Genomic DNA, 27,505 nt, shown 5'->3' with positions numbered 1-27,505 from the left:
TTACTATTCATCATCTCATTTGGAAATGATTCTGAGAAAAGCCTTCAATTACCTCGATATTCACCTCTGATTTGCTAGTAACCGAGATTTGGACCCAGGTTTTGGGAGGCCTGAAGCTTATTATTTGGGAGAACCTCTGTAAGACAAAAAAATGTCAAATAATTGAGATAAAATTAGGCCCAGGGCCTTGGAATGGGGCCCCTGCAAAGAAAAGAACCCTAAAGCTTAAGCTTCATTATTTTTGAGGTTGAATCCACCTCTGCTTGTACCCCATATGCAGGTCAAATGACTTCAGTGGGATGGTCACTTTGGGGTCAAATAATCACATGATTTTCTAGCTCTAGCTAGAAAACCGTTAGAAATCATCTAATTTTCAACCCTCTTCACTGCATACAAGAGGTTTAAAAAAAAAAGCAAAATTGTTAGGTCCATCAAAGCCATGTTGTGAGACTAGAAGCAAATTCTACCTCTGCTGTTGCATCTTGGGATGGCTCATTTGTTCAAATGATCATTAGACTCTCATCTTAGATGCTCTGCTGTTTCTAACACCAAGGGTTCAGAGATGGCTATAAATGACTCCACAAAATTAAATATGCTTTAAGTTTTTTTGCTTATCCTTAATGGCTTCCCTGGTGGCTCAGATGGTAAAGAATCTGCCTGCAATGCAGGAGAACCAAGTTTGATCCCTGGGTCAGGAAGATCCCCTGGAAAAGGGAATGGCTACCCACTCCAGTGTTCTTGCCTGGAGAATCCCATGGACAGAGGAGTCTGGCAGGCTACAGTCTATGGGGTCGCAAGAGTCGGACATGACTGAGCTACTAAGCATGCGCACATGCGCGCGCGCACACACACACACACACACACACACACACACACACACTAGTTTGGTTGTCCCAACCACTAAGAATCGATTGTAACAAAGTCCTCTTATGGACAAAAAAATAATAACCCAAGGCAGGAATTCTAGGTAAGAACAGTTTACATTCAAATCCATGTCCCTTCAGTGAAAGAAACACCTGCTAGAGCCCCTGGAGCCTCTTCCAACCTTCATGCTACAGGAAAGTCCGACAGGCCTCCATCTGCCAGTCCGTGTTCATGCACACGAAGTAAGGAGGGAGTGACAGGCTCCTGCCCGGCAGGCTAGCCAGGGCCAGCGGGATAGCCAAGCTGCCTAGTGGGGCAGTCACACTGGACTGTTTCGTGGAGGAAGTTGCCTTCTCTTTAGAATCCTGAAACGCACAAAAGAATCTCATCTTTTTAGGAGTCCAGATGGGGTTTAACACAGGGGTTTTACATATATATCTCTTGGGATTCTGTCAAGCCCTGTGCTTCTACATAATAGAAAGCTTCTCATGTGCCTTTCTTGGGACTGTGGTCAACTTCACCTCTTGGTCCGTCTGCCATTTTTTCTCCTCCCAAATATGCTGGGGGTGGCAATAGGTTAGAGAAGGTACTGAGGCACCCAGGCTGTATACTGCATTAGAAATCTCCCCCTGGCTTCCTCTTAGGGAGGGCCCTAGCTGTGTCACTGGCAGTTGTCAGCTTCTTCCTGTGGTGCTGCAGAGTGGTGACACCAGGTTTCTACTGACCACGATTATTGGCAAGGAAGGAAATGTGACCACAATTACTGCCAGGACTCTGTCCTGGTTTGGGGTTCAAGAATACCAAAATATAATGTATAAAATGTGATTAGTCTTATGAATTTTTAGAGCCAGATGAGTTATTAAAAAAATGTAAATGTCCAAAAAAACTGCATCTAAGTAACATTAAGTCTATTAATTTAATGTTACCAAAAAGTCAGGAAAAGCAAATGCAAAGATAATCAGAGAATACTGATTCACTCCCCTCCTCCCTGAATCATGGATATAATTTCTAGCCATTAGTTACATTAAGTATACTGTTGTTACTCAAGAAATGTTGTGTAATAATGGTGTCTATTAAATGGGATATTTTAACATATCTTAGAAGAAATATAAAAAGTCAGCATGACTATAAAATGCATCATAACTTTGCATTTGCATAATTTTCTCTTTAAAGACATAATGCTCACGTTATATGAGCTTTAAAGGCACAAATGACTTTTTAAAATATAATACAGTAAGTCTCTAGAGACAGCAAAAGTAAGCAGGAAGAAATTAGGCACTAGGACTCAACTGAAACTGACCACAGGACATTTGAAGTTGATGCATCTGGTGAAGATGGCTAGATCCGGAGCACACTGGTAGATTTCCTCTGCCTCTGAAAGTTCCCTGTAAACCCATTAAGAGACTAACCATGTACTGGGTCTCCCAGCACTATGTTCATTTCCCCAAATACAAACTTCATATTCTCTAAATCAAGCTAACAAACATCAACTGAATGTTGAACTTAACATTTAAGGGATCATATGACCTCACCACATCCTTTGTATTACGGTAATCTTTCAGTGGGCTTCCCAGGTGGAACAGAGGTAAAGAATCCACCTGCCATGCAGGAGATGCAAGAGACATGGTTTTGATCCCTGGGTCAGGAAGATCCCCTGGAGTAGGAAATGGCAACACCCTCTGGTATTCTTGCCTGGGAAATCCCGTGGACAGAGGAGCCTGGTGGGCTACAGTCCATGGATTCCAATTCTACAAAGAATCGGACATGACTGAGCAGGCACGCATATAATCTTTCAGTAGGACATAGGTAAATGTCTTCAGTGACTCATTCTTTTTTATCAATTTTCAACTCTACACTGAAGACTTGTCAACTCTGAACAGGTACTTACATTTATTAAAAATCAAATTATCCTTCCCAACTATCTAAGGGTCACTAGCAGCTTCTCTATGGCAGCCACTACCTGCACATTCCTGGCTCCTTCTTGTCCTCAGTACCCAAAACAAATATGCCCAACTGTGTCCACCAACAGGACTAATTTTAGAAAATAATATAAGAAGAGGCCACCAATTTGGCCCCATTTTGACTAATCTGGCATGTAGATGCAGTGGAACAAATTCCCATAGTGAACCAAAGAGAGAAATTGAAAGTCTTTTATATTCCAACCCCTTTGTGTGCTGTGTGTCTTCTTACATAATATAATGATTCCCATGAGGCCAGGAATACTACACAGTGGGGACATCAAGACATGTAAGGTGGGCCTCGTGTCATCCTAGAGACAAAGCACCCTGTCTTTTAGGAAAAGCTGTGGTTGTTTCTGGCTTCCATCTCATGGCTCAGGGAAGTGAGCTCATATGAATACTCCAATGTTCAGAAAGGAGTAAGCAACCCCCAACTGAGCTCCAACGCCAATCTGGGAGGTTGGCAACTCCTATCACCCCCACTTAGCCAAGCACCAGCAGGTACCTGAACCCTGGGGTAGAGGGCCCGGGAAGGGGGTAGGGCTGGCCTGCAGGTTTAACAAACAGAGGGGCTTGTTTTTCAGGTTTCATCTCAGATCCTCCCCCTGCTTCTGTGACAGTTATAACACCATGTAACATACAGTAGATCTCTGCTCCCCTTCCAGCCTAGAAACTCCTTACACAACTCTGCATCTCCTGTGTCCACTGCAATGACCTACATCTAGTGGGTGCTTAATAAGTCACTGGCTTCCATTATGAACTGAACTAACCTAATCTGAATGGAATGAAGAGCTAAGAAGAGAGAAGCTGGCAGCCTGGCTGTGTCTCACCAGCAAAGGTAGAGCAGATGGGCACAATTTGCTAGAGAACAAAAATCAGTATAGCCTCTGTGGTAAGCAAGGATTCAGCAGAAAGAAAAGTCTTTGCATTTCCATTTCAACTGCTTGACCACAGCAGTGAGGCAGGGGACTACATGGGAAAACGGCAGCCTTTGGCATCAGGCAGAGAAGTTTAAGTTTTTGGCTCACTCTACTTGCTGCATGCATGACCTTCATCCAGGAAACCCCTTGTAAGCCACAGTCTCTTCACCTCTAAAATGAGGATGATATTAGGGGAATAAATAAGACAACAAATGCCTGGCAGTTAGCAAATGCTCAATAAATTGTAGCAGCTATTAGAAGCTTAGAATTTGAAACTCAAAAATCAGCTCAATCTTAACTAGGGAACAAAGACTCCAAGTTTAAATATTATTTTCTAATTGACAGATGTATCACTTACCAATTCCATATTTAGTCCTATAATAAGTTTTCGTGAAATCATCACAGTCACAAAGGAGCACTTTCCTTCCCCACACATTGATGGTGGTTCCTATGGATAGGTCAGTATCTTTGTAAAACTCTTGGTCTAATTTTCCTAGCTAATAAAAACAAAGGAACATGATGTTGGCACCACAGACCCACCAAAGATCTTGGCATCCCCCCTCTCAAAGGAAAAAGGAAATTTTAAAAAATCCATTACATCACTTATAACCAAATTTTTTAAATCAAATCAAAAGACAACCACTCAAAATCAACATTTTAAAACACTCTTTTAGCAAGGTAGTGCTACCAAATGGCAATGCAATGCATATATTTATATGTACACTTAAGCATGTTTATTATTGATAAATGCAACAGTGCAACACATACATTTATATAGTCATCAATGTCGTTCACAACCAGTCTCCCAGAAGAATACCCAACTCAGCCCACATTCCAGGTTTCAGAGAAGCCATACTGGTAACAGTAATAAAACATGACTTACCTGATATTTATCCAACAGGAAGCCATACACTCGGGTCTCTGAGTAGCCACCATACACATTGAGAACTGTCCGGTCTGTTAACTGGCCTGGTTGATAGACTCCAGGGGGGCCATACTAGAAGATATAAATCAAATCAAGATGTGGTAGGTGGACTCTCAACATAAACATGCTCCTGGTGAGGGGCTCAAGTGGCAAGTGATACCATCTGGTTCTCCTCTATCATCCCGAGGAAGACAGGACACAGACTCCAGCCACCTTTCCCCCATGTTTCCCCACCCTCTGCGGGTCGGTCTACACTCCCCTCATCCTTCAAGGACTTGACGAAGCCCCATCTTTTCCTTCTGACCTCTCCCATCCTGCTGGCCAGTGCCCAATCCAAACTTCTATAGCACCCACCTCAGGGTTAAACTTGTCATTGCTCTCTAACTGCTTCATCAGCAGTCATCTTTTCACTAAACAACAAGATGCCCTGATGGAGAGACCCTGTCTTGCTTTCTTGACTGGCTCAGCACCCTGCCTGACCCTGAGCAAGGAGGCATTTTTCTGGCTGAGAGAGGCAGTGCGGTTAGGTAGTATGAACAGTGAAGTACGGTCAGCCTCTCACACAAACTGTGACTGGAAGCAAGCCAGGAAGGACACCCTTCAGTTTCACCCGTGCTGGAGGTGGTCAGGCAGGAAATATCTGAACTTATGGAAACTGATACTAATTGGTTTATCTCAGCTGAGACATCAGAATCATCCCTGATATGTGTGACATAAACTAAAAGTTAAAACGTGTGAATTTATGAGCTGTGGGGTGCAAGTAAGGCACGTTACAGAGGAAAAAAACAACACATTTTTTGATGCAAACTCTCTCATTGCCACTTCTTAGCTATAGGACATGGGGCCAGACATTTATCCTCTCAGAACTTCAGTAGCAACAGTATTTACTCCTTGCTTTCTCAAAGGATGTGGCGTCAAGGGAATACCCATTGCTCTTGGATCTCTCCCCCACGAGAATGAAAACACCATACAGCAGGAATTAACCCATTTTCTATCTCATGGTAACCTCAGAGCCAGCACACAGCTGACACTTACTAAATATTTGTTGAATGAATGAATAAATGAAGCAATTGATGTCAAGGAACACTGCAAATGTCAGGTATGTCATTATTATTTTATATTTAGCCTATTTTTCAAAGCCATTCTAAAAACAGGCTTCCCTGGCTCCTCCTGGCCACCTGCTGTGCATATGCCTGGAGTTTGCTCTGGGACAAACCCAGTCCCAGCCCCAAGAAGCTACATAGCAGGACTTCTGGTGGGAGACTCTTGAGAATCTGGAAGAGTCTCTTGTGATAAACAAATAACCAGTGGTTGTACACATCAGAAATGAGTGTTACAGTAATCTTTTCAGTAGCACTAAGAAGTAAGTTTAAAAAAACATTATCCAAATAAATAAAGAAATAAAACATAACAGAGAGCTGTGAATAAGCCATGATGTTTTCGTGTGCCTTATAGTTAGGTGTTCATAGGTTTTTGCATGCATCCGTGCTAAATTGCTTCAGTCGTGTCTGACTCTTTGTGAACCCATGGACTATAGCCCCCCAGGCTCCTCTGTCCATGAGGATTCTCCAGGCAAGAATACTGGAGTGGGTTACCATGCCCTCCTCCAGGGGATCTTCATGACCCAGGGATTGAACCCAGGTTTCCTATCATCTCTGGTATTGGCAGGCGGGTTCTTTACCAATAATACCACCTGGGAAGCTCTTATAGATCCTTAGATAGTGCTTTTTACTATATTATCCCATTCAGTCTTTACAGTTACCTCAGAAGGGAAGCCTAGTTAAAAGCATTTTAGAGATAGGGAAATACGCTCAGAGAGGTTAATGACTGGCCTAAGGTCACACAGCTATTAAGCGGCAGATCTACAATTCTAACCCAGGTCTTCTGTCTATGTGCTGTTTCCGCTGCACCCAGGTTACATTAGCTCTCAAGTGGCCATGAACATGTGTAGAAATCATTTGGACAACTCTTTTTTAACAGTAAAGGTGCTAAAGCTATTACTGTTGCTAGCCAGTAGCTAGTTGGTGACTACTTCTGCAAGTGGCTACTCGCAGAAGAGTCACTCCTCTGTGTGTGTGTGTGTGTGTGTGTGTGTGTGTGTGTGTGTGTTCACAGCCCAGACCAATACAATGGGATCTCCCCAGTAGGCTACAGAGGCCAAAGGCTATTGCTCTTCCCAAGGCCATGAGCAATTCTTTTACTCGAGAGTCATTTACTTTCATAAGATTCACGGTAAACTCAATGACATAGGTAGTTCTCTTGCATTTGACTTTTTCCCTTTACATGCCTTAAGCCCTGAATTTTCCAATTCCAATTTGTCATATCCTCTGTATTACTTTCATAGATGTATATTAATAGAGGGCACAAAGTGCAAATTTTCTAAACACCAGCACTAATACATAGTGACTTGTCACCAACAGTCATAACACGCGACATTCCAGACAGTGACTAGGGTCTTCAGCCCACAAGCAAACCCGGAAAGCAGTCCCGTGTCTACTGCTCACCTTAGGTAGCTTTCTTCTCTGGAGAAACAATGACATAGCATCTCTTCCTGAGTTATGTGGCAAGACTTCTTTGATCTCGATGGTATCATCAGACAGAAAGTAATGCAGGATAAGTTCTCTACGATCCCCAAACACTGAGCCTGAGTCGTCCCACACGCAGAAAAAACGCAAGACCTTCCTATCATACTCGAGGAACTGTTTCAGAGTGTCGAAGGACTCATAGGGACATATGGGCTCCATGCAGTCTAGCTTCTGTCAGTGGAGAAAAGGTTAATGATAGTGGAAGTCTTTCCATAATCGCTTCTGGGATGCAAGCAGTCAAAAAACATAAAGGTATCTTTTCCATAGACTATTCTGTGATATTTTTAAAAATCTCAACTAACAACATATATGATATACATATATAACTAGTTTCAACCTTAGAAATACAGACAATCAAGTGTTAGGAAGCTTTTCATTAAACATTATTTTAACACACTAAAGTATACTTCTATAATGTTTTTGAAAACTGAGACTTAAAATTCTTGCTTGAGAGCAGACAAAACTAATATATGGTGACAGAAATCAGAATAGTTATTGCCTCTGGGTAGATGACTGATTGGAAAGGGGGGCAAGGGAACTCTCTGGGGTGATGGACATATTCTCTATCTTGATTTCTGTGCTGGTTATTAAACTGTATATACATTTTTCAAAATTGTCAACAGGTATGCTTAAGATTTGTACATCCAAGTCTATGTTAATTATAATAACCAAAAAGTTATTTTCACTGAAAATTCATATCTGTTTATGCTTCTTACTTATCTACAGACTTCTGTGAAAGTAAAAAGAGAAGAAATATCTTCACAGTTTTATTTTGCTCAAAAGGTTTAGGTAGCAAAGATCTGAAAGGTCACGGAAACAGGAACGGAGCAAATGGAGAACTTCTCAATTTGCACAGGATTACTGTGCAGGCTCTGGCTCCCAACCCAGAAACCACTAGCTGGGCAGTCTTCTTGGCCCAATTCTTTTCTATCTGCAGTCTCAGTTTTGTCGTGGAGCGCAACCGCACTCCACCTCCCCGTTCTATCTAATGTCGCCTAATAGGGTGGCTATATAAGGAAGGGCTCACTAGCAAGTGAGATGTAGTCCCATATTGGGTCATGTAGTCTTATTTGTAAATTCTCAAAATTTTGTGTCTGTCTAGGGAAGTCTAGGGGCAGACTCATCCCAAGACACAGGAGACACGATGGCCCTCCAGAAGCTCTTCAGTCTTATCCTTGATATTTAAATGAAATTATGAGATCTCTACTTTCATTGATTATCTTTAACATTTAAATGAAATTATAAGATCTCTATTTTCACTGATAGAGAAAACTTTCTTTGGCATGATAAGGCCTCTAAGAAATTCATTATTGATTACATACCATGGGAGATCTTTTCAGTTCAAGTTAAATTGTTTAATTTTAACTTTACATTTCAAGGCAGCAAACACTGGAGAAGTAAATGAATTAAAGTCAATATAAAAGCCTCTTATTAAACTCCTAATTTTCCACAGACTTCTATATTTATTGAAGAGCTTTCTCCCTGAGGGAATAAATCCTAAAATGATTCTCTCAATCTGAAAGGAAATTACTTAAAACATTTCTTGGCTGTTCTTGGTATTTATTCTTGATTCCTGGAACAGAAGATTTTTTTTCCTTATAAACCTATGAAACCATACATTGTTCCTATGTATTTCATATTATGCATCATCACTCACAATCACTATCATATAATACAAGCTGTTAGTGAATGAGTGTGGCCAGATGCAAAGGGTGATAAATCATATAGATCCATTTCTTTTGGTTTCTCTCTGCTGGTTCTAAAGACTTTTGTATTTATCCAGACTCTTACTTCCAGGGCATTTGGAAAAACACAGAAATGAACCCAAACCATAAATCTCCTTGCATGCCAATACACACAAGAATATTGCCACAAGGATTTCACCTTACATATTCCAGGATCAACAATCTATATTTCTCAGGAGGGGTCTATGTCTACAATATTAAAGGATAATTCTGATGGGGCTAGGAGGCAGGAATAGATGAATGATCCTACATGCAGCTTTTAACAAGAGATCAAAGCAGAATCAAAGGAGATTTTTACTCTAAATTTTATGTTATCTTTCTGCAAAGAAGTTAATTACAAGTTTTAGAAACAATAAAAATGAGACCAAACTAATCTATAGGGATAGAAATGAGAATAGTGCTTATCCCTGGGTGGGGGGAAGGACAGATTGGAAAAAGGCATGCAGGAACTTTCTAGGAGGATGGAAATGTTCTAGACTGTGATTTTGGGTGTGGATTACATGGGTGTATGCATTTGTTAAGACCCATCAAACTGTATATTTAATTTCTGTGCATTTTATTGTGCATGATCATACGTCAATAAAAAGAGAAACAAATGAGAATAATTAAAAGCAGGATAAGAAGCAAGAGATTTGAGTTCAAGTCCTAGCAAGAAGACTGGTGAGGTAGGTGACCTTCCACATAATAACACCTGCCCTTTTAGGTATTCAGATTTTTCTGTAAAACAATAAAATTTGGGCCAAGGTCTCATTAAAAAAAAAAAAAAAAAACTCTGTAAAGACTATAATAATACTACTAACACTGATTCTTTCCTCCCTACACTGGCTTGGATCAGACTTTGCCAATAAGCATCCTGTTATCATGGGAGCACATCAAAATCATGGCCCTCCTCATTCTTGAACCTCTCTGCATCTGATGTCACCTTAAAGGAAGCTGGGAGTCTTAAGAAAGAAAAAGGTGTACCCAAAGCTTGGTTGAGTATATCAGTAGCACAGGAGCAAAGATTTTCCCCAGAGTTAGGCAACTAAAATGGGAAAAGAAAAGCCAGGTAAGAGTGGGCCCAACTGTTTCAGTGTCAATGACTACAAAGCCAACCCCAGGCTCTTAGAAACCATCCCATATGGGCAACTCATGAAGACTCACCCTGCCTGGAAGGGCCACTCTCTGTAAAGAGAAGTAGGGGTGAAGGCAGAGAGTGAGTCTTTCCTGCACCGAAGCCAACCCCCAGCCTCTGTCCAGCCCAAAGGAAAAGAGGACAACTCCAGTGACCATGGCCCCCCAAGTCCTTTCACCTGGGCATCAGAAGTACTGATACCATTCACTGATTCTGAACGGATTCTCATCTTGAAGACTAGAGCTCATGGATAAGTCAACTTACCTCTCTCCGTGTTTTCATGTAAGGATCTTCTGGACATTGTCCTGGGGGATTTAATTTGACTCCTATTTTCGTCAAGAAGTTTTTTGTGAATGCGTCACAGTCATAAACCTTGAACGTTCGACCATAAAAGACAATGTCGGTGTTGACATTAAAGTGATGCACAGTATAAAACTGATCCTCATTAGGAGGTGGGAGAGAAATCCGATGACGCCGGATAAAAATTCCTACAGTGTGAAATAAAACACAATTGTTTCATCATATGGCTCACCAGCAAGAGATCAGAGCACATCTTTATAACAACCCTGAATGTTTTCTCACCGTGGTGAAGTGGGCAAAGGACTGGCTCTTGGAGAAGTAGCATCAGAATGTTCAAACTCTGATGGTTCCACAGGGAGCTGGGGCTCCTGAGATTCAGAGTTAATTTGACCAGCCTTGTATGTTGTTAGAGTTGCCTAAGTGGTACTAGGGCTTACTCTATTATAAAGTAATCCTAGGTGGCGCTAGTAGTAAAGAACCTGCCTGCCAATGCAGGAGGCTTAAGAGACGCAGGTTTGATCCCTGGGTCGGGAAGATCCCCTGGAGGAGGGCATGGCAATCCACTCCAATATTCTTGCCTGGGGAATCCCATGGACAGAGAACCTGGCCACATACAGTTCATAGGGTTGCACAGAGTTGGACACAACTGAAGCAACTTAGTGTGTGCACACAAAGACTATGGAAGGAGGGAAGGAGAAGGGAGTACTAAACAGGGTGACCCAATGTGCCAGACACTGCCATCATGTTTTTCCCAAAACAAGCATGCTCACTTTTTCACTCACAAGCACTCAATGTGAGTACGCTAAACAAGGAACTAAGACCCCAAACCAGAGTACTCACAAAAATGCACTCTTGACTGAAAAAAGAAAACTACTAAGCCTCACTATGGTAGATGCCAACACCTTGATTTACAGCTTCCATAAGCACAGATGACTCTATGTTGCTTTGAAGCTTCTTGGAATCTTGTTCCTTCTACCAACCTCTTCTCCCTCCGCCTTTCTCTACAGCCTCTGTCCACCTCCACCCAACCACTCCCACAAAGTGAGAGTTAGCACAGGCTTCATAGTACCTTCTACTTTCAACCCTATGATACCCATTCACTTTTTTTCTTGAGAGTATGGACCCAGGGTCCCTGAGAACACCTAAATGGTAACTAGCCACTGGAGGTAAAAAAGGCTCCCTAACTAGATGAATGTATCAACTATACCACACCATAACCAGCCAACTTACCGTAACACTGCTGAAACCTGTTGTCAAGAATTATTTAGGGATTGAGATTTTATCCTGCTTGCTAGCTGACAAGTTAGCCTGCCACAATTTCAAGGATGCTGGTAGATGATATGAGATGCTTTGGTGACAGACAAAGGGCAGTTTATTACTCACAGTAATAACAGTACCCAGAACATCAATATTTTGGTACCAATTTTCTGAGCCCCGATTTCCAAAGAGTGACACAACAAGGGCCAGGTAACTTCTGCACACACAGTGCTTTACACTACAGGACAGGAACCCTGAGCTGAGGGAAACTGAATCTTTTGTAATGGACAATACGCATCCCTGCCTTTTGTCTCAGAGGGAGACATTATCTTTATTAATGCGTGCATGCTCAATGACTCAGCTGTGTTCAATTCTTGTGACCCCCATGGACTGTAGAATAATGGAACAGAGAACCCACCAGGCTTCTCTGTCCATGGGATTCTCCAGGCAAGAATACTGGAATGGGTTGCCATTTCCTTCTCTAGGGGATTCTACCAACCCAAGGAGCAAACCCGAGTCTCCTATGTCTCCTGCATTGCAGGCAGATTCTTTACTGTCTGGGAAGTCCCCTATCTTTACTAGACTGTACAGTAAACATGTCTGCCCTTTATTCTGGAGGGAGACATCACCTCTGTTTTCCAAGGCTGTGAGCAAACTTGCCTTTTGTTCCAGAAGGAGAGACTATCTTTGTCTTCCAAAGCTGTGTGCTCTATCAACATCCTTGAAAAGATAATCCAGAACAAAGAGCAGTCAGTGTCTCTGCTTGCAAGATTCACAGAAATGCAAGATAACCATGGAGGAATGTCTCTCAATATCTGTAAGCTGACCTAAGTCTGGGAATCTACTCTAGGAGCAAAGACAAAAGAAGAAAAGGCAAGCAGAGCAAACTGAGGGTCTAATGGTTCAAGAAAAATTGGCTTGTGTAACCTGTACCATAATGGAGGCATTTTATTATAAAGATGTCAAGCAATCTTCCTCATGTTTTCTGTAGCACTGAGAATAGTGTCTTTTCCCAAAGTCTAGAAATACTTAGAAATTATTCATTCCTTATTCATTAAAGAACATTTAATGAATATCTTTATGTGCCAGGAACTGTGTTGAGCTCTATTCCATTATTCTACTAATCATCTTTTCATTCTGTTGAGGGGAAATTAACTAAAATCATTTTCATCTTCTTTTCTTTGTAGCAATTTTTAATTACTTGCTACATTAAATTAAAATAAAAAAACTGTAAAATTAAAACTGGTCTAGAATATTTTTAAATGTACTACATAAAAGATGATATAATTTTACTGCAAAAAATTATACTTCAATTAGCCCTTAATTCATGCCACTGAAAACAGTATGCAAATTATTTAATCATTCAAGATTAGACATTTAGAACAAATTGTATACTTGAACACCCTTATAAAAGCATGGGCCTTCCAGGTACTTCCACAAACCATTATGTATCTCTTTAAAAATACTTATATTTTTAAGTATAGCTGACAGCTTTTAAAATATATAAGATTTATTCAACAGCCAAGAGTTTCTTCAGGAATTCCATCTATCTTGCATGTGTACTTCATTATACAAATTAAAATAAGCAAATCCGTCCTGATTTCTCTTTAGTAAGACTTCAAATAGGAATCCTATATTTTTCTAAGTGGGAAGAACTGGCCCACCCACTAAACTTTTAAATAATAATCATTATAATCATCATCATGGCCCTAGGATATACTTTCATATATTCTTCTCATTTAATCTTCAATAATTGCACGATGCAGATAATGTATGAAATACAAATACTCAGTTTATGGATGAGAAAACTCAAGATGGTTAAGTGATGTGCCCAAGGTTATGCACTCACAAATGGCAGAGAAGTGTCTTGAACCTGGGTTTTTCAAGCCCTAAGTAAGTGCCATTGCTCCACAGTCTACACTGAACTGTATTTCACTATACTACAGCCACAAGTTACCTAAGTGGAGGAGAGGAGGGAATGTCTTAGGCAAAACAGGCTAGAAATGTGGAGAAGAGCAGCCAGCCACCGTGAAAGAGATAATGGAGCCGCTCTTGCAAAAGAACAGCCTCTCTCTTCCCTATGAGTTTGTTTCTGGAGAGGGCCCATTTGTCAGTGGCAACAATTCCCCCCTCCAGAGTCAACACCACCGCATCAGCTGTCCCTCCTTGCAGAGCCTGTGTATCTGCGACCTCCACACACTTTCTTATGTTAGGTCCCACACTCTTCTCCCTAGATGGTTCTTACAAGAAGCCAGGGGACTGGCGATTCATTTCACAGTACACCTGTGGCAGATTCATGTTGATGTATGGCAAAACCAATACAATATTGTAAATTAATTAGCTTCCAATTAAAATAAATAAATTTATATTAAAAAAATAATAAAAGAAAAGAAGCCAGGGTAGTTCCTTGTGGTAACAAGAGAGAATCTGGACCATCCATGGGTTGAAAAGAGAAGGCAGATCTAACACTAAACAAGAAAATTTTAATAACAAGAAATCCAAGGTCACAATTCCATGTTAATCAAAAACTAACGTGGGGCATTTGAAAGATAGTCACACATGAGAGCTTTCACAAATATTAGTAGGATCTCTCAACTGTGTCCTTTGGGGAATGAAATTTCTATTTATTGGTATTTGTATGGTTATAGTCTTTCATGATAAATGGCAGAAACCACCAGTAAGTGGTTCTTCTGAATATCAAAGAAATATGGAGGATGCCATGTCTTTGGCACATGTTGAAGAGCACCTGAGATCAAGGTATATAACATGACAAAATGTAAAGTGAGAAGTGTTAGTCACTCAGTCATGTCTAACTTTTTGGGACCCCATGGAAAAACAACAACAAAAGTACTGTATCTGCCCTTGAAATTTTCAGATGTTTATTTTCTTAATTGGCCCATAAAGACAATTTGGGGAAATATCCAGGCATCAGGTGTCTGCTTTTCAGCTCTTCCTTATCTTCATATTTTACATGTCTTTCTTTTTAAAGGTCCTGCTCTCTGATTATATTCTACAAGCTTTAACTTTCTAACATTTCCCTGTGGTTTAGATCAAAATGATGATATATTCATTTATGTCGAATGTGTTTTCATTTCGTTCAGTTGGGAATTGCTTTAGATCTTTGCTCATTCTACTAAATTTAGTTTTTAGGAAATCACCTTCAAGAATTAAGACTCCAATCTCTTATCTCTAACTTAAGTGTGTTTAGTTCATTTTAGTAACACTGCAGACTTAAGGCACATCCAAGTCTAGAGGCAGGTATTTCTTATGTTAATGAATATACAAGTGGAATTCCCACTTGTCATGTCCGGCTCAGCTGGTAAAGAATCTGCCCGCAATGCAGGAGATCTGGGTTCAATCCCTGGGTTGGGAAGATCCCCTGGAGAAAGGAAAGGCTACCCACTCCAGTATTCTGGCATGGAGAATTCCATGGACTGCATAGTCCATGGGATGGCAAAGAGTAAGACACGACTGAGCGACTTTCACTTTTCATATCTACTAAAGTTTATCTCCTAAAAATATTAAGACTACTCATTGTGATCAGAAATGACAGAGTATCTTTTCCTCTTTTGTTCACTCCTTCACTAAAATTAGCATTCCACTTTTAATTTTATAAAACATCATCTTTATGGAGTTTGATTTCATGGGAATAACTTTTTAAATATAGTTGGCCTGATACTTAGTCTTACAGCAAAAGAATAAAAATTTCTGAATTCTGTATCTCTGATCATAATCCTATGCATCTCCCCCTAGCCACTGAATGAGCCCCAAATGATGGCATGTTGGGTGTTCTGTCCTCTTGCGTTACCACTTTCTTGCCTAGTTTTCCTCACACATTCTATATCTGCTCCCAAATACCTCCCAACTTCTCTCCTCCTGGGGCTTCCCTGTGGCTCAGATGGTAAAGAATTTGCCTGCAATGCAGGGGACATGGGTTCAATCCCTAGGTCAGGAATATCCCCTGGAGAAGGTAATGGCTACCCACTCCAGTATTCTTGCCTGGAGAACTCCATGGACAGAGAAGCTGGCAGGCTACAGTCTATGGGATCACAAAGAGTTGGCCACAACTGAGTGACTAACACTGTCCTCACCACTCTCCTACCTCTTCACCTCATGCTGTTCCTTCTGACTAACATGCCTTCCTCTTCTATCTTTATCTGGAGAAACTTTTGAGGTACTACTCAAATGCCTTATCCTCTAATGGATACTGGTATTTCCACCTCTGACTCCTCAAAGTACCTCATATAATTCATGATGCCTGCATTGTGCTATCATTGTCTATCACTTTTCCTTTCCTTTTTCACTCCCTCCTTTTCTTTCTTCCTTTCATCATCAAACTTACTGAACAGCCACCATGCACCAAGCACCTATCTTCACAGACCAATGGCTTACCTCCACTCCTAAATTTTACTCAGCTACATTTAGTGACAATTCCCTCCCCAAGGTCTACCCTCTGGGGCTGCCAGATTTAGCAAACTGAAAAAAATGAGATGTCTGGTTAAACTTGAATTTCAGATAAATAATGAATAATTTTTAGTATAGGTATGTCCCATACAATATTGGGGGGGCATAGTTATACTAAGAACTTCAAATTTAACCAGGTATCCTGTATTTTATCTGGCAACCTTACTATCACCCTACCAGTCTACTTTATGGGATGTATATTTAGATACAGCATATGCCCAGTATAAATAAATGCCTTCTATTTTGTGATTACATTTGCCTGATTCAGGTAGATCGTCTTAAAGTATAAAATGTAAATATATATAGTACACATTATAGTACATCTATACTTTATATATAGATATATACGTATGAAATACTACCCCGTTGAAGAACCAATACAAATCATTAGTGGAGATCAATATTCTTAACCAAGGATACACTGAAAATCAAGTAGAAGTTATTCCCTGACCCCAGGCCTACTGAATCAGAAATTCTGGGGGTGGATCAGGAGATTCTGATGATGGCATTCCCGTGAGAACTCGTACAGACCCTACCAGAAACTCATGGCATATTTCTAATGGTTATCCTTTCCTTACACTAGATTAGTTTGGACTTGGCAGCATTTGACAAATAATTGTCCTGTTAGACAATCAGAGGTAAAACTATTGGGATTAACCTCTGACATTCTTGGCTTGGCATCACATTGTTTTAAATATACCCCAGCAGAACAGCAACAAATTCTGTAAATATAATGCATCTACCCAAAGAGAATGATGCCCTGGCAAGGAATGAAAGCAAGTCTTGACGTGCCTCAGTGACTTGACTTTTCACACACATCTCTCTGCCAACAAGGATTTGTGAATATGTTGTTCTGATGAGGAGCTTCACAAAACTGAATGCCTACTTTGGCACTGTGCTAAGGGATGGCTCTTTTATTTCTGGCTTATTTCAAAGTTCCCTCTCCTTAAAAAAATTACATAAGAGAGGCAGCTACAAAGGGAGGCTATAATTCATCCAGGTGCACTCATTTCTGAATGGTCAGCTCTACTAAAAAAAAACTGGTGCATCTAACCTCCCAGTTGATTCAGAAAATATCAAAACCCTATGAATGTAACAGGAGCACTGTCAGTGCCCAGCACCTAAATGTGACCCTTAATCTCTTCCAAGGTTCCATATGTGCAAAAAAGCAGTCCCAAGCCACTGAAAGGGCAGATGAAAGAAACACTACCTACCCATCCCACTGAGCTTGAGCCCATGGCTCAGTATACTCATTTCCCCCCTCCCAATTGTTTTTTTTTTTTTTTTTTTCCAATTGTTTAATTTAGGAAAGCTTGAAGAAGACATACAATGAATTTGCAAAGTATCCTTTGTCCTAACAGACCTTCCTTAACAAGAATCATATTAAATATTTCAAGAGAGACTGCTCTGTCTCTGAATGAAGCTTGATGATAGAGCAGTTATTTCTGTTTGTTTTCCACAGGACTTGTGATAGCCCGCTAGGTATCTCCACTTTGCCAACAAATTCAGCCTTGTTACATATCATGATTACTATGTATTCTGTTCATAGCACTTGATATGTCTCAATTAGGGAAATGTCCTGATCAGAGTGAGGGAATCAGAAATTCTGAAAGAGACTTGAAAGCTGTCTTTTCCTAAGGTTCACCCCCTCTCCGATTCTTTATGAACAACATTCCCTCCTATTACATAAAAATTATTTTCAAAATCAATCATTATAACTACCTTCAATTTGCCTTTGTAATCTGCCTATGTGAGATTTAAAATCAAGAGGCTTAGTGAATCAAAAAGTCTTAATAAAAGTCTTTCCAAGATCCTCATAGAGGTTACATTTCATTTTTCTTCTTGAAGTTTAATAAAACTAAGATTCACTGGACAGGGGCCAGTGAGCTACAGATAATATGAATTTTTGTCTTAAAGTAATAATAAAAACATAATGCAAGTCACAAATGCAGGTTCAGAATGTCGTATGAGCTCCAGTCCATCACTTGTGTAAATCTTATGTCATGTGAGGAGGTAATAAAAAATAATAAGCAAAGCTTAGTTAGGGAATATCAGAGTAAAGCATTTAAGAGAAAATTTACAAGAAAATACTTTTTTTACTGAAACAATAACATCACTTACTTAAACCAATGAACTTAGGCAAAACAGATGTTCATGGAAATGAAAAGCTGTAAATTTTCTTAATATTTTGAAGTAATTATTTAAATGTTTTCTAATACATTATTGTCAGTATTTAAGAACAGCATTTTATATGTTTTAAATGACCATAAACAGACCTATAAATATATGATACTGTTTACATATGGAATCTAAAAAAATAATACAAATGAACTTATTTACAAAACAGACGTAGAGTCACAGATGTAGAAAATAATCTTACAGTTACTAGATGGGGGAGAGAGAGAAATTGGGAGATTGAGATTGATATATACATATTACTATACATAAAATAGATAACTAATAAGAACATACTTAGCACAGGGAACTCTAATATTCTGTAATGACCTATAGATTTAAGGGACTAGATCTGATAGATAGAGTGCCTGATGAACTATGGACTGAGGTTCGTGACACTGTACAGGAGACAGGGATCAAGACCATCCCCATGGAAAAGAAATGAAAAAAAAGCAAAATGGCTGTCTGGGGAGGCCTTACAAATAGCTGTGAAAAGAAGAGAAGCAAAAAGCAAAGGAAAAAAGGAAAGACATAAGCATCTGAATGCAGAGTTCCAAAGAATAGCAAGGAGAGATAAGAAAGCCTTCCTCAGCGATCAATGCAAAGAAATAGAGGAAAACAACAGAATGGGAAAGACTAGAGATCTCTTCAAGAAAATTAGAGAGACCAAGGGAACATTTCATGCAAAGATGGGCTCGATAAGGGACAGAAAAGGTATGGACCTAACAGAAGCAGAAGATTAAGAAGAGGTGGCAAGAATACACAGAAGAACTGTACAAAAAAGATCTTCACGACCAAGATAATCACAATGCTGTGATCACTCACCTAGAGCCAGACATCCTGGAAAGGGAAGTCAAGTGGGCCTTAGAAAGCATCACTACGAACAAAGTGGAGGTGATGGAATTCCAGTTGAGCTATTTCAAATCCTGAAAGATGACACTGTGAAAGTGCTGCACTCAATATGCCAGCAAATTTGGAAAACTCAGCAGTGGCCACAGGACTGGAAAAGGTCAGTTTTCATTCCAATCCCAAAGAAAGGCAATGCCAAAGAATGTTCAAACTACCACACAATTGCACTCATCTCACACGCTAGTAAAGTAATGCTCAAAGTTCTCCAAGCCAGGCTTCAGCAATACGTGAACCATGAACTTCCAGATGTTCAAGCTGGTTTTCTAAAAGGCAGAGGAACCAGAGATCAAATTGCCAACATCTGCTGGATCATCAAAAAAGCAATACAGTTTCAGAAAAACATCTATTTCTGCTTTATTGACTATGCCAAACCCTTTGACTGTGTGGATCACAATCAACTGTGGAAAATTCTGAAAGAGATGGGAATACCAGACCACCTGACCTGCCTCTTGAGAAACCTGTATGCAGGTCAGAAAGCAACAGTTAGAACTGGACGTGGAACAACAGACTGGTTCCAAATAGGAAAAGGAGTACGTCAAGGCTGTATATTGTCACCCTGCTTATTTAACTTATATGCAGAGTACATCATGAGAAACGCTGGGCTGGAAGAAGCACAAGCTGGAATCAAGATTGCTGGGAGAAATATCAATAACCTCAGATATGCAGATGACACCACCCTTATGACAGAAAGTGAAGAGGAACTAAAAAGCCTCTTGATGAAAGTGAAAGAGGAGAGTGAAAAAGTTGGCTTAAAGCTCAACATTCAGAAAACGAAGATCATGGCATCTGGTCCCATCACTTCATGGCAAATAGATGGGGAAACAGTGGAAACAGTGTCAGACTATTTTTTGGGGTTCCAAAATCTCTGCAGATGGTGACTGCAGCCATGAAATTAAAAGATGCTTACTCCTTGGAGGGAAAGTTATGACCAACCTAGATAGCATATTGAAAAGCAAAGACATAACTTTGCCAACAAAGGTCCATCTAGTCAAGGCTATGGTTTTTCCAGTGGTCATATATGGATGCGAGAATTGGACTGTGAAGAAAGCTGAGCACCAAAGAATGGATGCTTTTGAACTGTGGTGTTGGAGAAGACTCTTGAGAGTCCCTTGGACTGCAAGGAGATCCAACCAGTCCATCCTAAAGGAGATCAGTCCTGGGTGTTCTTTGGAAGGAATGATGCTAAAGCTGAAACTCCAGTACTTTGGCTACCTCATGTGAAGAGTTGACTCACTGGAAGACTCTTATTCTGGGAGGGCTTGGGGGTAGGAGGAAAAGGGGATGACAGAAGATGAGATGGCTGGATGGCATCACTGACTTGATGGACGTGAGTTTGAATGAACTCTGGGAGTTGGTGATGGACAGGGAGGCCTGGCGTGCTGCAATTCATGGGGTCGCAAAGAGTCGGACACAACTGAGCAACTGAACTGAACTGAATGACCTATATGGGAAAAAAAATCCTTAAAAAAAAGTGGATATATGTATACATGTAACTGATTTGGTTTGCTGTATACCTGAAACTAACATAACATTGTAAATCAAATATACTTCAATACAATTTTTTTAAGTATAAAGTTCTCTTGTCCCTTTACAAAATGTCACACTTCAACCTTAAAAGTTTGTGAAAATCTTTTTTTAAATATCAAAGCATTTCTATGTTTTCTAAAAGATTCATCATTAAGCCATAAATTCTCCAAATAAATGACACAACAGAAAGAGAGAGAGGATCATTGCCTACTCCATGCAGGGTAGCCCTCTGACCCACTTGTACCTTGTCCTAAATGTGTGAACTTCTCTGCCAGAAAATTATTTCTCTTACTGACTAGAAGAGGAAATTAGTCCTCTTCTGACCCCCTACATCCTGTCCATGAGGATATAGAAAACTAGATCACCCCTCCCCAACAGGACAGCCCTTTAGATTCCTTAAGACATTCATTAGGCATACTTGAGTCTTCTGTTTATAGGTAAACATCCCTTTTCACTATTATCTCTTACACATGACAAATCTTCAGTCCTTTCATTATCATGGTTGCTCTCCCTTGAAGGCACCCAGAACTTGGCATCATCCCAAGTCAAGGACTTCCACACTCAGAAGAAATCAGTCACCTCCCTTGACCTCTGCCATGATTCTACTAAAGCAACCAACAGTTAGCTTCTCTTCACATCAGAAAGCTAATTCTTGTCTGGCTGAAGTGGAGTATGGATAAAGATGACTGATATATGTGGGGCAAAGGAGCAATAGCCTTCTCTTGAAGCACTATGAAAGCCTGTACTTAACAGGGATGAAGATGAGGAGACAGTGGTTGAAGCAAATGGCAGTGAATTTAAAAAAGGAGCGAGAACCTCAGTCTGAAAGTGGCAGTGGAGACCAGTCTTCTTTGTTCCCCTGAGAGTGTTGTGAAGGACGTAATGTGGTCATAGCAAAAAGACAAAAAAGAGTTTGAAGAACAGAGACAAAGACAGAGGAGTGTTTGCTCATACTAGAGCAACACGTGAAAGGATACAATGATGACAACAGACAAGTGAGTGACATGGCCAGTGTTGAGGTATGAGGCATAGAAAGCTGGTAACAGCACGTTTATATTCACCATTGTCAACAAGTTAGATACCCAAGCAGTAGCATGGGGCCTTTAAAAAAGGTAGAGAAAGTAGTACATAAAGGCAGTAGTTACAAGTGAAAGAACCATAACTCTGCTTTAAACAGATACCTTGAGGCAGTCCACTATTTTGCAACACTGGTTCATTTACTTCAACTGTGTCATCTTCAAGGTAGAAGTAGATTTTATAGCGTCTTATTCTATAGTTTTCTTGACTTTTATCAGGCACTTCATCTTCTAAATAGGCATCAAATGATAATACCTGTTGGAATCATAATTAGAAACTAAGAAATGAAAAAAAAATTGAGCAAGCTTAAAATCAACAAAGCCACTGCCTACTTTTTTTTTTAATGTAAAGAAAACAGTTGAGGAAATGTTTGCAGAAAGACATTCTACACATCAGCTATGAGAATGGATATACAATCTAGGTTTTGCAGAAAGACATTCTACACATCAGCTATGAGAATGGATATACAATCTAGGTTTGTTGCTGTTTCATTATCATCCGATTAGAATGAGAAAATGATATTCAAACAATAAATCCATCATTCAACTCTACCATAAATTGAACTAGAATCTGTCCTTGGAACTTCACAGTGTGATTCTGTATGTATGTATTACAGAAAAAATAATATTCTTTCCAAGAAGATGAATATAAGTTTTGTTATTTTTCTCTCGTTAAAAATAATAGAAAGCTATCTTGGTTTCCTTGGTGGCTCACATGGTAAAGAATTCATCTGCAATGCAGGAGACCTGGTTTGATCCCTGGGTCAGGAAGATCCCTTGGAGAAGGAAATGGCTACCCACTCCAGTATTCTTGCCTGTAGAATTTCATGGACAGAGGAGACTGGCAGACTACAGTCCATGAGGTCACAAGAGTCGGACACAACTGAGCAACTTCATATACACACATCTTGCTTTTAAGGATAAAATTATTCTGATTTCTGGTCCTGCTGATGGCTTGCCTTGAGGGAATTCAAACAGGCAGAGCTTAAATTCTTCCAGTGCACTGGAGACCCAACCTTATGCTTGTGTTCAGGAATCTCAAAAAGCCTAGCTCAATGCCAGACCATTTCAATCTTGGCCTGGGGCACAGGCTCCTTCAGAGTTCCATTTTAATACTTCCTTTGCTCTCATTTTTGTCCAATTTTTATAATTAAAGGAGTAAAAGTTAATTCTGCATATGTTGTAATACCAAGTTAATTCAACACAGACAATATATGTGAGTGGGTCTGTGAGGCACAATCTAACCTCTAGGGGTGGTCAGTGACCCTAATTAGGATTACACGCTCCAGGGCTGTTTAGCAAATTTCCATCAGAAGCCCACACTTCAGAAGTAGCTGACAAAATGCCTCAGTAATTTATCTCTCATCAACAGAAAAGGCTTTGCTAACTACCATAAAGAATATTAGAAATGAGTTTTAGTTAGTGAAATAATCATATTCAAAATGAATGGATCAGTTACTGATCAGGCACTGTCTTTACCAGATAAGGTTTTAGGAATCTAGTGAGCCCAGACATCTATACCTTTCAGGTATCTATACTGGTACCTTTGGCTTCATTATAAAATGGTCCTACATTCAGTTGCTTTCTTAGGGAATTTATCTGGCCTGATTTCAGTTAGAAAGTTAGCCAAACCCACTACTAAAAGGTTGTCATATTTGTGTTGAGTGAACATTTCCAGGTGTTGTTGGGTGGGTACAGGGTTTCCTTCTGGGATGATGGAAATGTCTTGGAATTAAATAGAGGTGATGGTTGAACAACACTGTGAATATATTAGATGCCACTGAACTACACACTTTAAAATGGCCAATGAACTGATTCAAATGTATTCTTTTTAATGGCTGAGTAATACTCCATTGTGTATATGTACCACAGCTTTCTTATCCATTCATCTGCTGATGGACATCTAGGTTGCTTCCATGTCCTGGCTATTATAAACAGTGCTGTGATGAACATTGGGGTACACATGTCTCTTTAATGAGGTGGATGAAACTGGAGCCTATTATACAGAGTGAAGTAAGCCAGAAAGAAAAACACCAATACAGTATACTACCGCATATATATGGAATTTAGAAAGATGGTAATGACAACCCTGTAGGAGAGACAGCAAAAGAGACACAGATGTACAGAACAGTCTTTTGGACTCTGTGGGAGAGGGAGGGGGGATGATTTGGGATGGCATTAAAACATGTATAATATCATAAGACAGAGAAGGCAATGGCACCCCACTCCAGTACTCTTGCCTGGAGAATCCCATGGACGGAGGAGCCTGGTAGGCTGCAGTCCATGGGGTCACACAGAGTCAGACAGGACTGAGCGATTTCACTTTCACTTTTCACTTTCATGCATTGGAGAAGGAAATGGCAACCCACTCCAGTGTTCTTGCCTGGAGAATCCCAGGGACGGGGAAGCCTATTTGGGCTGCCGTCTATGGGGTCGCACAGAGTTGGACATGACTGACGCGACTTAGCAGCAGCAATATCATAAGAAATGAATCGCCAGTCCAGGTTTGATGCAGGATACAGGAAGCTTGGGGCTGGTGCACTGGGATGACCCAGAGGGATGGTATGGGGAGGGAGGTGGGAGGGGATTCAGGATGGGGAACATGTGTATACCCATGGTGGATGCGTGTTGATGTATGGCAAAACCAATACAATATTGTAAAGTAAGAAAAAAAATAGTAATAATAAAAAATTAATAAATAAAATAAGAATTATAGTCTCCTAAAAAAAATTAAAAAATAAAATGGCCAATGATTAATTTTATGTCATATAAATTTAACCTCAATTTTTAGAAAAAGATGTGAGATGCTGAATTATATTGAACACTAAAATAGTAAATGTTATATGAGTTATATATCAATTTTTAAAGGTATGGGGAGGAAGATGTTGCTGGAACACCTAATAGGACAAAAGAGCTGGGACTCCATCAAGCTTTCAGTAGAGACAGTGAGAAGGAGCAAGATATGCCTGCTACCCTAGAATGTGCCACTTTAGCACATGGATTATTTTGAACTAAGGATAAGCAGAGCCCAGCAGACACAGGAAGAACGTTTTACCTCCCCTTTAAGTACATAAAGTTTCCCAGGCAGCTCAGTGGTAAGGAATCCAATTGCCAAAGCAGGAGATGTGGGTTCAATCCCTGGGTTAGGAAGACCCCCTGGAGAAGGAAATGGCAACCCTCTCCAGTATTCTTGCCTGGAAAATGCCATGGACAGAGGAGCCTGGTGGGCTACAATCCATGGGGGTCACAAAGAGTTGGACACGACTTAGTGACTAAACAACAATAACTGTCTAAAAGAATTTAGATATGAAACCTGCACCAGGAAGAGAGTTATTACCAGAGAAAACGTTTTCTATCAGAAAGCCTTATCAGCATGGCAGGGCAAACAGCTGTTTACCAAACACTAGCTCTTCTCATTTTCCTGTGAATGATTTTCCTTCTCTTTGAAGCCCCAGACCCCTGTCCCAGTCTCCTTAGCTCCGAATGGTATATAAGCAACAAGAACCCAACTGCTGACATGTCTCATATTTTTATGGGGCTCCCATATGTACAAAATTTCTTCTTCTTCCATTAATCTTTCATATATCAATTTAATTATTAGTCCAGTGTGGTGTTGGAGAAGATTCTTGAGAGTCCCCTGGACAGCAAGGAGATCAAATCAGTCAATCCTAAAGGAAATCAACCCTGAATATTCATTGGAAGGACTGATGCTGAAGCTGAATACTTTGGCTACCTGATACAAAGAGCTGACTCATTGGAAAAGACCCTGATGCTGGGAAAGATTGAAGGCAGAAGGGATGAGATCATTGGATGGCATCACTGATTCAATGGACGTGAGTTTGAGCAAACTCCGGGAGACAGTGAAGGACAGGGAAGCCTGGCATGCTGCAGTCCATGGGGTTGCAAAGAGTTGGAAAAGACTGAGCAACAACCAGTGAAAGAATCTAGAAGGGAAGAAAGAAAAAGTTATCTACTCCTATAGTAGTATTCACTTTGAAACTTTCTTTTCTTGTAAAGTATAGAGGAAAATGTAGGAAGTGTAGGAAAGTGTAGAGAGCATATTCATATCCCACCTACCTCTATGTATTGAATATTACTGGTATAAATTTGTGCATGACCAAACTGCCTGAGATCAGCTGACAACACTGTCATATATATTATCATTATTTATCAAATAAATGATGCATTTAAAGAGAATAAAGATGCTCAACAGAAACCAAGAGAAAGAAAGATATTATTTTAGGTTGGACTTCAATATTTCTATAAGAGGGATAGACTGACAGTTCATGTTCTGGCCCCTTGAGAATACAGGACTGACGAACACCAGAATGAAATGTAGAGAGCAAGTCAGAGAAGTAGAGATTGAAGGATAGAAAAGGAAGATGGAGAGAAAATGGTAAAATATTATAGCAAAATAGATGCCAAATAGATTAAAAGTGATCTCACAAAGGTGAAAGAACTAATTGCAATGGAACTTGATGTACTAGAGAATCCAGAGAGAAAGCTCTAAAATAAAAATTGCAAGAAATGAAAATTTATAGAAACATAATTATGATGCAAAGTTTTATCATAATTTATGATGTCAAGCAGAGACTAGATAAATAAGGTCCTAGAGGCTGGCTATAATTTTCTTGAAAACGGAATGTAAATGTCATTTGGCAGGGTGTGTGACCTTCCATTCCCCACAGGCCTTCACAAGCCCTGTATTACATAAAGTTATGTGCCTGATCCCCAAGGCATTCAGATTTTTGATGCTAGTCAAGAGGATATAAAATTTGAAATCAATTGGCTTTAAATAACAGATATATATTTCCTCCTTATAAAGGAAAAAAATTTAATGTTAATATTTCTGAAATCACAGTCTTCTTAAATTAAAGCTAAAAGAAACATAAAGCAATCATGAATGCATTTTAATAAGGATTTAACAAAGCATCTAGATGCAACTTGAAGGCATAAATTTAACCTTGTGGGGAAGTAATTCTATTTTATTGTCAATTTCGCTCTTTGCTTTGCATTGCATATCCCAAATAGCTGGATGTTAACACCAATTTGGAGAAGGCAATGGCACCCCACTCCGGTACTCTTGCCTGGAAAATCCCATGGACAGAGAAGCCTGGTAGGCTGCAGTCCATGGGGTTGCGAAGAGTCGGACATGACTGAGCAACTTCACTTTCACTTTTCACTTTCCTGCATTGGAGAAGGAAATGGCAACCCACTCCAGTGTTCTTGCCTGAAGAATCCCAGGGACGGGGGAGCCTGGTGGGCTGCCATCTATGGGGTCGCACAGAGTTGGACACGACTGAAGCGACTTAGCAGCAGCATCAGCAGCAACATCAATTTGGATTCCTAATTTTCACTTACAGTGTTTCTAAATATTACTGTCTGATGTAGCATTGACACAAAAAAATTGTGTGTAGAAGATTGTCCATCATGTGCTAGGCAATGCAATCATAAGGCAAAACAATAATCTCTTAGAATAAATTACAGAATTTTAAAAGATGGTGAAGTTAGTATGAACAATGCATGAGTCATAAAGGCTATTACTCAGGAACCAAACATCTAATTGTCTAAAACTTACAGTTGAGTTTTTAGAGATATTAGGAAAGAAAGAAACACCAATAATGTTCAGACTTAAATGGAGAGGTATTAAAGAAGGTGTATAACAATAAGGATCAATGCATGCTAT

The 27,505-nt window shown here is 40.0% G+C and overlaps 1 protein-coding gene across 2 annotated transcripts in view; it reads right to left on the bottom strand.

Moving 5' to 3' along the window:
• EFHC2 (EF-hand domain containing 2) overlaps positions 1–27,505 on the bottom strand; it is a 237,858-nt gene that overhangs the window by 117,069 nt on the left and 93,284 nt on the right. For both annotated transcript variants that reach the window (XM_070785415.1, XM_070785416.1), the window contains exons 3-7: positions 21,925–22,075; positions 10,376–10,599; positions 7,172–7,423; positions 4,626–4,739; positions 4,101–4,239 (exon numbers count right to left, since the gene is read on the bottom strand). In XM_070785415.1, coding sequence (XP_070641516.1) covers positions 4,101–4,239; positions 4,626–4,739; positions 7,172–7,423; positions 10,376–10,599; positions 21,925–22,075 — 880 coding nt within the window. The remainder of the gene's footprint in view (positions 1–4,100; positions 4,240–4,625; positions 4,740–7,171; positions 7,424–10,375; positions 10,600–21,924; positions 22,076–27,505) is intronic.

Source organism: Bos indicus, chromosome X, assembly GCF_029378745.1.
Source record: "Bos indicus isolate NIAB-ARS_2022 breed Sahiwal x Tharparkar chromosome X, NIAB-ARS_B.indTharparkar_mat_pri_1.0, whole genome shotgun sequence".
NCBI lineage: Eukaryota > Metazoa > Chordata > Mammalia > Artiodactyla > Bovidae > Bos > Bos indicus.
Note: the sequence above shows the minus strand (reverse complement) of the source record. Positions and strands in the feature narration are given on the sequence as shown.